At 37.8% G+C, this 12,762-nt stretch overlaps 1 protein-coding gene and 1 pseudogene across 4 annotated transcripts in view; one reads left to right on the top strand and one right to left on the bottom strand.

Moving 5' to 3' along the window:
* Positions 1–12,762, top strand: part of FOXJ3 (forkhead box J3) — a 161,751-nt gene that overhangs the window by 72,435 nt on the left and 76,554 nt on the right. For all 4 annotated transcript variants that reach the window (XM_019643848.1, XM_019643847.1, XM_019643846.1 and 1 more), the window contains one exon: positions 8,738–8,812. In XM_019643848.1, the coding sequence (XP_019499393.1) occupies positions 8,738–8,812 (75 nt within the window). The remainder of the gene's footprint in view (positions 1–8,737; positions 8,813–12,762) is intronic.
* LOC109383416 (60S ribosomal protein L6 pseudogene) lies at positions 11,252–12,163 on the bottom strand (annotated as a pseudogene).

Raw genomic sequence — 12,762 nt, 5'->3', positions numbered from 1 at the left:
CTCGTGGCCTCTAAGCTCAAGGTGCTGTGTTACAATCTTAGTTGCTGGTGGACGTAGCCACCATCCCATGCGGGAGTCGAACTGGCAGCCTTGTTGTTAAGAGCGCACGCTCTATCCACTGAGCCATCTAGGCGGCAGCTCAGCTCAAGGTGCCGAGTTCAGTCTTAGTTGCGGGCGGGCGTAGCCCATCATCGATCAGGTAGTCTTGTTTTTAGGAGCATGTGATCTCACCAGCTGAGCCATCCTGCCAGCTGTTGGCAGCTCAGTGGCCGCTCAGCTTGGGCGCAGCGTCACTGGCCCATGTGGGAATCGAAATGGCGGCCCTGTTGCTCAGAGCTCACGCTCTTAAGCTAACTCTTAACCAACTGAGCCACTTGGCTGACCCGGTTCCTGTGCCCTTTTGACATGACCCCATTATTTTGTTGGTTTAGCACTTTTTAACTTTCTAGCATCACAGAATTGTTCCGGCTCATCTTGTACCTTCCCTGCTACAGCCCTAGAATCAATCACTTCCTTAAGAATCTCTAGTTTCTTATCTAGGCTTACTGATGTACCATCAAATTAGTTACCTACCTAATTTATATTATTCAACAGATAATTCAACATACTTTTCTTTTGTATCTGCACATGTTATGTTCATATTCTTTTATAGGAATTACCCAGTTGTGTGCTATGTGGGGTGTATGTGCATGCACATGGAAGAAGGGGTTTATAGAGCTTTAGGTCTGCCATCACGTGGTAGTTGCTCTTGTTTCTCTTAAGCCTTCCTGTCTCAACACCTTTGTCTAGATTTATTTATTTTTGACTAGATTTATAAATAAAATTTATTTTTTTAATTTATTTTTGACTAGATTTATTGAAGATACTGATTTATTGTGTATCAATGATGTATGGTGCACTATGCCAGAAAATCAACTGTCTTAGGGGAGGGATTTTTTTTTTTTTTTTNCAAAGTCTATTTAGAAGTAATATACTACCTTTCACTTCACACCTCACACTTCAAACCACTTACTACTTACCTGTTCCCATCCATTTCATACATGCAAAAAATGCAGTAACCTTGCAACAGTATAATTCCATTTATCTACCTATCCCTTTCTTTATGCTATTGTCATATCTTTTATTTCTACTTACATCATAAATGCTACCTTAGGATTTGTTTTGTCTTAAACAGTGTTTTCAGGAATTTATGAAGAAAATATTTCCTAATTATTTTACCTTTTCTCATGTTCTTTTCTGTAAGTCCAAGTTTCAATCTGATAGCTTTCCCCTTTAGCCTAACAGTATCAGTTGGCATTTCTTGTAGCGTAGATCTGCAGGCAACAAATTTTGTAGGCTTTTTGTTTATCAGAAAGGTCTTTATTTCATCCTCAGAATACTTTTTCCGGATGTGGAATCTTGAGTTTGCAGGGTTTTCCCCACGTCTCAGAACTTTGAAGATGTTCTGCTTTTCTTTGTTTTTATTTATTTATTTATTTTTTTATTAGCTGAGCCATCCTGCCACCTGTTGGCAGTTCAGCGGCTGCTCAGTTTGGGTTGGGACTCGAACCACTGTTGCTCAGAGCTTACGCTCTTGAGCGAGCTCTTAACCAACTGAGCCACTCGGCCGGCCCTGATGTTCTGCTTTTCTGGACCTCCATTATTTCTGGTGAAAAGTCACCTGAGATTCATATTCTCATTCCCCTGTATGTAATGTGCCTTCCCCCCATCCCACTCACTCTCTGGCGACTTACAAGAATTTTCTCTATAGATTTAAGCAGTTTGACGATGATGTGTCTCAGTGTAATTTTCTTTCTATATTTTCTGCTTAAAAATGATGGCCCCATTTTCTCTTCTTTCCTTGTCCAATTAAAATATGATAGACTGTTTGACATTGTTTTACAGATCAATGTGGCTTTCTTTATTCATTTTTTCTTGTTGTTTCTCAAATTGGATAATTTTGCTGATCTGTCTTCAAGACCTCTGGCTCTTTGAATATCCTATCTGTTGTTAAGCACATCTGATGAATTTTATTCCAGTCATTGGACTTTTAATTCTAGAATATCCACTTTGTCTTTTTTGTGTATGTTAAGAGATAATTCGTGAAATGTATTCAACCAGTTGCTTTGATGCTGGAACATCAGGGCTTCTTGTGTTGTCCCAGCTAGTTCCTGGACATGAGGTGTGCCCAGGAGCCTCTGCTTTACTGTGGATTTTTAATAATAAAAAGGTACTGTCCTGATGTATATAGAGCTTAGGAACCCCGTGCAGCTAATTCAGCCTTTCATCTGATGCCTTACATTGTCATTGATGTTTTAAGATCCTGGGTTTTTGTATAAAAACATAGTAATTAGAAGAAATGGGATTTTAAGAAAATACAATTATTTTAATGATAAATAACTGGGATTACTTGGTCACCTCCAACTGGTCTCCTTCCACTAATCTCTGCTTACCTTTGCTCCATTTTCTACGTTGCTGCTGGTACACAAGTACAAACACAAACTTACCTCTGTTGCCACATTTTCAACTCCAGCCCCCAGCTTCATGCCCCTAAACTTTGTATTCAAGCTATACTGCACTATTTTGCTTGCATTTATGATGCAGTGTTATATCTTCACGTTTTTGCCCATACTATTCATTGTATCTAAAATAGTCTTTCATTTTATCTCAGTTATCCATTAATGCTCAGCTCAGATGTCACATTACTCTGAAAGGAGGTAACCTTCCTTTTTCTCCCCTTTTCACCTTTTCTTCTGTCTCCCTATTTTCACCTCTCTTTATTACCATAGCTCTTTGATGGTATTAACCACTGTTAATGCCTCTGAATGATATATTAACATGTATTTTGGTCTAGTCCGCTCAATTTTGAGTTTTTCATTGACAAAGATTGGATCGTTGACATTTTCATNCAGGAGTTAAAGGGTGGCGGCGGAGGAGGGCCAGGCTGGGGACATTTTTGTGACTTCCACTGTCATTATATTTTGCGACAACAGCTGCAGAACGAATGGTGCACTCACTCCCGAGGAATAAGAACTGCTGAGTCTTGAGGAGGACGAGCCATCCTTGGTTATAGCCAACTATTAATCACTCATTAGAACTTACAATTTTTAACATTTAGAGGTACCATTTAATATACAATTAATATATTAATTATATATTTTTAATCCATTGATTAAGAGTACATTCTTTAACCATCTTTCCTGGGCACCGCTTAGCTTAATTTGATAATCAGTATATTTATAAGTAACAAAAACCTACATTTGTTCAACAAAAATGTTTCAGGGACCTGAGCTGGCGTTGAAATGGTTTTTGTCCCTACATTCAGCCACCTAGCCAGCCAGGCTGCCTGCCTTTGTGTGCCTCCTATGTGTTTGACTGTTCATATAGCCTATTTTTGTGATCTGAGTAGAGTAACTGTTTAACCTTTTGTCCCAATTAGAAATTTCTGAGAACGAAAGAGGGTATTATTCTTACTTATGCTTAGGCAACAGATATGAACCAAGACTGAAACTGGGAAGTATGTTCACTCTGTCTATGGTGCATACAAATGCTGTGCCTTGGAGCTATGGACAGATAACCAGGAGCAGCATCCTAAGATGTTGGAGGGTAAAAAAACCCTTTTAAACTGGATTGTCCAATTTAAACTAAAGAGTAAAAAAACATCAGGATATGGTATGAAACCAAAGAAATCAGAGACAAAGGAATCCAGTACTGTGTCTGAAACTTCTGAAATGGTGTTCGTGAGAGCTAAGAAAGAGCACAGTCTATGATTCACTTTACCAGTGAGCCACATATACATGGCAGTAGGGTTAGTTAAAACTTTATAAAATTTACAGATTTAGCCATTTGTAATGGTAGGCTATTTATAATAGGGACTGCTTCCCCCAGGAGTATGACGTTAATATTAGTTTCTTGGGTTTATTTATATTTAATCAGATAATGGCATTTTTCCTAGGCTATTTTTAATCTGAGGGTTGTTAAAAGACACATTAGTGTGTGATAGAGCAGGGTATTTTGTGTTGACATATAATTTCTATCAAATTACTGAAATAATTAAAATGTATTTTATTTGAAGTGATATTTTGTAATGATGCAAATAAAGGCATTTAAGGCCACTGTTGTTCTTTGACACATCTTTATTTCTGATGCTTTTTCTATATTTTGAGTGCCTTAATTTTCCTGAAATTTTTGAATTACCTATATTATTTGTTTGACTACTTCTATTTAAGGAAGATGTACAGTTCTAGTTTGTGGTTTTTCTTTGGGATTTTGCAGACTAAGATGTTGCAGTCTTCTTCCTCATGAGACCTTACCTGCTGAGCCAGAATTGTTGATATGAATTAATAATATCTACATTTGTGTATTGCTTTACAGATTAGGGAGCTCTTTTATATGGATTATCTCAATCCTTAAAACAAGCCTATGGTCAGGCCTCAGTTTTAGAGATCTTTAAGTCCATAGTAGACTATAATAGTAGATTAGTTCACATAATAATCCTCACATAATGGAACTTCACGTAAGTGGAATCATTCAGTATGTACTCTGTGTCTGGCTTCTTTCACTCAGCAAAGTGTCTGTGATGCTATTACATATGCCAGTTGTTTGTTTCTTGTTATTGCTAAGTAGTATTCCATTGTATGAATATACCATAATCTTTTTTTATCCATTTATCTGTTAGTGGACATTTTGGTGGTTTTCAGTTTTGGGCTAGTATGGACAAGCTACTAGGAAATTTTTGCACAAGTTTTCTAAGGGCATATGCTTTCATTTCTCTTGAATAATCAATTTTTAATTAGTGATAAGTGACTTTTGTGCCCTGTCTGGGAAATCAACCAAAGTCATAAAGATTTTCTCCTGTTTTCTTCTGTAGGTTTTTATAGTTTTATTTTACATTTAGGTCGCTGATCCATTTCAGATTAATATTAGTGTGTTTAATCTCCCTGTTGAATTACTGTTTTATCTTTATGAAATGTTCTTAAANACTCTTTGCAACTATTCTTTTTGAATCAGGATTGTCTTACTGATGTACAACTGAAACAAAATACAGAAATAAATGGAATCCTGAGAGGTTAATAAAAGCTTTCAATTTTTACCATTAGTCTCCAATTTTAAACTTTTTTGTTTTTATCAAAACACATTATTGTTCTCATTAATTTTGGCCGTAATAGTAAATATCATACATTTGATTTTATAAAGTATGTTTACACTAATAGACACATTTTTATTTTCAGCCTTAGGGTGAGATTTAATACCCATTGTCCCTACTGATTTTGGTCAGAAGTAAATGTTGTAAATATGGTCTTATAAAATACATTTATATGAATGAAGTCATAATTTTTGCTATCAAAATAAGATTTTTGTTTTAAAAAAAGTTTTGAAAACCTCAGATCTAGCCTTTTTTATAGAAGAGGAAACTAAGGCCAATAAAAGAGGAATGACTTGCACAGGTTCATTGTGGAATTAGAACCCAAATGTATTGGCCAGACTTACTTGCTAGTCACAGAAACCAATTACAGACCAATAGAAGGGAAAAGATATCTGCAGTAAAAACTGGAGCCTGGTTCTTAAATTTTGTCACCCGGGAATGTCTCTACATGCCTTAGCTTCTCTGATGGTCGTTTTCAGCCCACTTAGTGGCAGAGCTAGCCATCAGCAGCTTCTGGCTTATATTCTGCTAGTTTAGTAACCCTTAGCAGAAAGAGACTGTTTGGTGTCCTCTTCCCAGGTCACCTGGAGTACAGCTAATGTCGTCGAATGAGTGCTGAACAAGCAGAATACGAGTACACTTGACTAGTGCTTTTTCCACTATACCAATCTTCCTTGAGAGGGAGGCCAAAATGTTAGTTAAATTTTGGTACTTATGAATTGTTTTTTCTTTTTGTATTACAGTGTTTCCTGGCATTTGAGGAGCTTTTCCAAAACCACCCTCACCACAGTGGGAGAAAACCATTGAGCCAAGGTGGGGTGGGAGTAGTTTTTGGTTTTTGGGTATGGGTGGACTCCCTTAGGATTTTGCTAGCTGCTGCCGTGACCCAGATGGGTCCAAGAGGTAGAGGTAGAAGTAGCTCATATAGCACCTTCTTTCCCATATTTTATGGTCTAGCTTCCTGTTCAGAATATTAACAAAAGAGGTATGAAGGCCAGCCTAAGCTTGAAGAGGATTGTTGAATTACGGATGTTTTATATGATTGTTCATTCCTGACTCAAACCTTCATTTTCCAGAAGCTGTTTTCATAAAAGCCCTTCATATATGATACCCTCCCATGTACATTGATGGTGTAAAATCCATTTTTCTCTGTTCCCTGAAACTAATTTCAAACAGCCACATTATTTTCTTTTAAAAGGAACACAAACAAATGAAATTATATTTTGCATCCATAACTCCGCTGCTTTTTTGGGGACGATTTCTTTTTTCTTTTTCCTTGATTACAATCCAGTTTCTGCATCCTGCAATCTTATCTCCATTTTTTTATTCCTGCCTTTTATTGCCTCTCTTCTCATTAGCTTTATTTTCTGTATTTTTGTCTGTGGTGGTTTTTTTTTTTTTTTTGGGTAAAAGTCGTCTTATTCTTCAGTTCACACATGCCTCTTAATTGTCTTAAAGGAAGGTAAACACTTTGCTTACATTATAGAAAAACAAATCATGTCAGTTAGATTTAGTTTAAAAATATAGAGTTCTCTTTTTTTGCTTTCCACTTAACCTTTTCTCAACTGTGTTCCCTCTTCTTCAGTTCAGACAAATGATACTTTGACTTTAAAAGAAATAAAAGATTGTAGGAAATAGTTGGAACAATTGCATAATTAATTAGCAGCAATGGACTTTAATAGAACTGAGATGATAGCTAAGAAACTTAAGAACCCATGAAATCCACGTACCTGTTCTGGAAGAGATAAATATAATGAATCCATACAAGGGCTTTTTTGGGTGTGTATGTGGGGATTGGGGTAGCTTTTTCTTGCCTGGGGATGCAAAGGTTGTAAAGGCTCAGTGGATGCGAAGATTGGGGTCTCCTGGTTGGTGAGGAAACAACAAAGTCACTGCTAGAGAATTAACTTTTGGAAGCTCTGAGATGGTGAAATTTTTTTTTTTTAATTCCTATCCTCTCTCATAGTATAAGGGACCATAACAGTTGACTGATCTCTTTTTTTCAAGCGGTATTTTTTTTTTACCATGTTAGTATCATGTTGTGTTTATTTGTAAATTGTCTATTATTTGTGGGTATCCTGTTTTGGTCATGTATTTTTAAAAAGATGTAGAGAAACTAGACAAGTTTGAGAGACCATAAGATATAACATTAAATGATAAAGTGTTACAGGAATCATAGGTGTGTACCCTGAAGAAGGAAGATACGAGTGTAATTTTAATACTAGTCTTAACTGCATGATTTTTGTGAGGCAGAAGTTGACCTCTTATCTGTGTCTTTGTATAAATCCAAACAGGAAGTAGAATGTAAAGATAAGCAAGAGTTTGGTGTACAGAAATAAAGACATTATGTTTATTGGGGTGAAAAAACACTGGTAGGGTTCCCAAGGGAGGCTTTAGAGTTTGCTACTTCTGAAGCACTTCAAGGGTAGTTGAAATTCCTAACCTTTGTGGTTTTAACTCATGGTAGGTAAGAATCCCAGTTGAAGACTAAGAAGAGGACATGATCAAGTTTAACTGAAGGACCAGTCAGAACAAAATAGAGACAGAATAGAGAATTAAGGAAATTAATATAAGTACTAACATGATTCCAAGAGTGAAGAAACACCAGTAGATAGGTGCCAATGAGTGCATGCTAAGGCAAAAGGTGTATTATGAATGTGGAACAGTCCCTTAGACAGACCAAGATTAGAAAGCCCAGAGTAAGTATAGGAGGTATTCAGAGAGGGTGTGAAAGATTGAGTTAGATAAGAGATGAGGGTCTGATTCAGAGAGAACACTGCAGAAACCGAAAGAAGTGCTGGCCTAGAGCCCTGGCAACATACAATTAGTAGAAGCAGTTTCATTAGAGCTGCCTTTTATTTGCACATGCAGTTTTCTCTGTTCTTTCCCTAAGGGTGGGAGATAACATTTTCTTATGGTGGTTGGCCTCCGTTTTTCTTTTCTACATCTAAATTACTTTTAAAAAAATAATGTTTTGCACACAAATTAATTTTTTTAAACTATGTATGGTAACATTCACAGTTTGGTGTATAATTCTAGTGGTTTTGACAAACGCACACAGTGTAACCATCACTGTGATCAAGATGGAGAACAGTATTGTCCCTTGGTAGTCAGCCCCTTTCCCTACTCCCAGGCCCTGGCAACTAGTACTGAACTGTTTTCTGTCCCTATAATTTCGCCTTTTCCAAAAATTCATATAAACGGGATTCACACAGTAGGTGACCTTTGAGTCTGGCTTCTTTGGCTTGGCATAATGCATTTGAATTTCAGCCATGTTGTTGTATCAGCACTTTTTTCCGTTTTATTTTATATATTCCATTATATGGATTTACCACAGTTTAGTCACCATTTGAAGAATATGTGGGTTGTTGCCAGTCATAAGTTCATTTGACCATCAGGTTTTTTCTTTTAAACTTAGATTTAATAATGAATTTGACATGTACTGAGACAGCGTTGAATTAACCTAAGACAATGTTGAATTAACAAACTAATANATTCCATTTGTAATTGTATTCCAGTGCATAGAGATATTTAGATTTCTGATTTTGTTTTTAAAGGTGGGTTTTATTTTTCCATTCCATTGACTGTGTGGCTTTTCTTCTTTCATTTCAGAATTCCATACGACATAATCTGTCACTGAACAAGTGTTTCCTTAAAGTGCCTCGATCCAAGGATGACCCCGGAAAGGTAGGATTTATTTTCTTAAAATAATTGGGTTCCTCATTATTTCTGCTGTCATGTTTGTATCTAAACTGTATCTGTTATATAAAGCAAAAGAATTGGAATGAGAGGATTCAAGTTCATTGATTAGGAACATTTGTGAAATAGCAAACCCTCCTTCATCCCCTCCTCCCCCCAACCCGACCCCACCCCACTCATTTTAATTCATATGCTTAATGGACCAGCTACTAGGCTGGGAGAGCTTTCCTTTTAAGCCAAGGGAAGCTAGCTAGTACATATAGAGCTGGTCCTCTGTTAATAGTTGGCTATTTCCAATATAGTTTTTGTTTGGTTATTAAGTGTGTGTATTAAATTTGGTTTTTGAACTGCTTGTCAGGAACCACAGTTTATTAATTATTACACATAAGAGGTGGCTTTGTATGTAATTGACAAGTGGAAGGAAGTCTACCCTGAAATATTTTCCTGTTTTCTGAGTTGCTGTTTTTTCCTTTTCATTCCTTTTATCTCCTGGCCACCATTATATTTTTAGTATTTTATCTATAGAGATGTTCCTTTTTTTTTCCGTTTGTTTCAATAGCCATGCCAACTGTAGTGCGTCCTGAACTTGGTACTGGTTGCTTGGTTTCTAAGCTCAGAGCACTTGTTTGGACCATATTTGATTGGCATAATAAATTAATAGATTAGGACTTTGAGTCAGTGTATCTGTTGGCATTCTTGTTTGGATAGTTAGACTTCTTATTGTATTCTTTAGGCTCTCTGGAAAAAATTCTTCTAAAATGTAAGCCTGGTCATGTTACCACCCTGCTTAAAAGTACTCCCCAGTGTTCTGGAGATGTTTGTTTTATAAAATACCCTTTACCATTTTTTTCTTGATCTGACTTTCCAGCTGTGCTTCACCTCGTTCAAGACCCACTGTGAAGAACTACCTGCCTTTCATATCGTCTTCTCTTAATGTACAAACTCCCTTCCTCTGCTTGTCTGGCCTGCTCCTTGTCTTTTAAGATTGAGCTGCAACATTACTTCTCTGCCCATCCCCCTACCCCGCCTTCCTTCAAATGAGCTTGTTGTTCGTCTTTTGAGTTCCTGTTACTTTGCCGTCATTGTAGTAGCTCCTAACTGGTCTCTCTATCCTTGGACTTACTACCTCTAATTTATAATGACTTTTACATAGTAGCCAGCGATCTTTCAAAAATGTTAGCCTAATCACAGGTACTCTTTGTTTAAAATCCTCATTGGCTATCTGCTGTCCTTAGGTTAGAGTCTAAATTATGAGGGTAGGGATCACGTGTATATGGTTCACTTTTTAGCCCTAGTTGCTTGCACAGTTGCTGGTGGCACAGAGGAGACACTTGTGTTGAATGAATGAATGTATTGTGTCCTCTGCTAGGTGGTTAACTTCTTGCGGTTAGAGATAGGGAGTTATTCATTTCTATTGTAAAACAGGCACTGTTAAATAATGATTTTTATAGCACCTTCTATGATCTGTTCCATCAAGTTAGTTCTTAATAAGATTGAATAAGTTATAATAGTCTACACATTTGATCCAATTTATTATTTCCTATGTCCATAACTCTCCAAGGTTGTGACTAAGAATTGGTGAAATTTTTCTTCCCTTTAAAAAAGGAATTGTAGCTTTTCATATTTGCTTCATTACNAGCTTACGCCCACTGCCGGCCAGCCCCACTGCAGACTACGCTGTCGCTGGTGACTCACAGCAGCCCAGCTCCAGGTGGAGCTGTTGCTCACCATCTTAGCTGTATAGGGCGCAGCGTCACTGGCCCTCATGTGGGATTTGAACCAAGGCCCTGCTGCTCAGAACTGGCGTCCCAAGCCAACTCTTAACCAACGCGCCAATTGGCTGGCCCGGGAAGCTCATAATCTTTATTGGATGAGGGGGATAGGTATAAACAAGTAATTATGATGCTATGTAAAAAGCTCTGTAGTAGAGAAATATAGAATGCTGTGCTATGAAGAGTTGACTAATTGGGCACACCTACTGTGTGTAAGCCATACATATATCCAGTATATATGTTCCTAGTAAAAAGTGTTAAATAAAGGGTGTAGTTCATAATTGCTGTGAGAGTTTAGAAGAACTTATGGGAAGTGTGATGAGGTTCTAAAATGAGTGGCACAAAGACTAAGTGCTGTGAGAGTACAAGGAAGGGGGAGAAGCATTAGAAAACTATAGAGTGGAGTTTAGCTGTATTTGGAAGAAGAGTTAGATTTGGGCAGGTCTTTTGTTTGTTTGGTTTTTTTTTAGTTGAGCCATCCTGCCACCTGTTGGCAGCTTAGCTCAGGCCGGGAATTGAACTGCTGTTGCTCAGAGCTTGCACTTTTGAGTGAGCTCTTAACCAACTGATCCACTCGTCCCGCCCGGGATCATCATTCTTTGTAGCTCTTTACATCTCAAGCAGAAGTGGAACTCCTATTCATAACTTTTTAAAATTTATTTATTTATTTATTTATTTTAAAAAGATCAGGCATTTAATTAGGTTCTTGGTAATAAGTTTAGAACACCAATTTGTGAGAATAAACCCCATTTGTGAGAGCAAACACAGAGTGGAGGTAGCCCTGGAGCTGAGGAACAGCTTTGATTTTTGGCAGAATTTGCCAGTCCATGGCTTTTTTTTCAATTTTGTGCTGCTCTGTAATCTCATATTTCTCTTTCTCTGTATTGAAGATCTCTCCCTCCTGGTGTCGGGGCTTCCGCAGCTGCTGCTTCTTGAAGTAAGCATCAGTGAGATGTTTGGGGATTTTCACACCACTGATATCAGTTTTGGTGGAGGTGGTGATGACAAATTTCTGTTGTGTTCTATGCAGAGGAACTCGATTGAGAGACAGAGGTCCAGTCACAAGTAGCCAGCCACTGCTCAGCTGCCTCTCTTACTTCTATGGTGCCCAGTGAGGATGATCAGAATGGTCCCAGGAGTAATGCTGGCCCAAGTTTTCTCACATGCTGACTGAAGGGCTTCTTGCTGTGGCTCAGCAGCTGTTGAGGCACATCTTCAGTAGGATAGTATCTAGGCATTCTGTGAAGTTTAACCACTTGGGTGCCACCATTCTTGTCGCCACCAACTGGTTTTGTGACAGTAGCAAGAACCTTCTCCTTTTTCTTTTCAATCCTGGATTTTGCTGCTGAGTACTTCCTCTTGTACATGGCCTTTGGGAATATATAGCCGATCCGGAATACCTGCTGATCCCTCTGACCAGGACAGGGTTTCGGCTGCAGTGGGGCTTCTCCTTCTTGGGCATCTTGGCCTTGATGTTCCCCTTCTTAACCTTGCCACCAGCATCAGCCTTCTTGGCTTCTGGTTTCTTCTCCTTAGTGTCCGGCTTCTCAGCTTTTTCACCTGCCATCTTGCAAGATGGGAAAGAGCCCTTTCATAACTTTTAAATTGATGTTTTGGTAATAAGATAGGATTGAATTTCTGTTCATCTTTTAAAAACTTCTTTAATCCCAGTATTGCCCCAGGAAAGGGAAGTTTTAATATAGGCATTGTTATTAGTTTTGAATTTTATATTAAAAAATAAAATAGACATTATGCCAAAAAACAACCTCCCAAAATTCTAAGTAGTAGCTAAATGCAGTTGGAACCCCTCTCCACCAAATACCTGGCCATTTTGGAGTAAACAAAATTATGGAATGTATCTTGGGAGCATTTCATTAAGAAGAAATGGCTTTTGGGTGTTTTCTGTAAAAATTGTGGCATAGTCCTACTTATTCATGAAAGATTTCCTGTTTTAAAGATTCTCCAGGTCTCCAAGTGCATTTTCCTGCCATCTAAGTTGGTTATTCTTTATTGCGAAATTGAGGAATTTAGATGTTCTTTCTAGCCCCCTGTAGCTACTGTCTTTCCATGTGGTTTTCTTTCTTACAGATTGCAACAAGAACCTAATTGGTGTCTATATGCTCTTGTAACGGAGCAGTAGAATGTTTTTTTAAAGATTTTTTTTTT

This window comes from Hipposideros armiger, unplaced genomic scaffold, assembly GCF_001890085.2.
Source record: "Hipposideros armiger isolate ML-2016 unplaced genomic scaffold, ASM189008v1 scaffold_82, whole genome shotgun sequence".
NCBI lineage: Eukaryota > Metazoa > Chordata > Mammalia > Chiroptera > Hipposideridae > Hipposideros > Hipposideros armiger.
The sequence above is the reverse complement of the archived record's forward strand: the minus strand, read 5'-3'. Positions and strand labels throughout refer to the sequence as shown.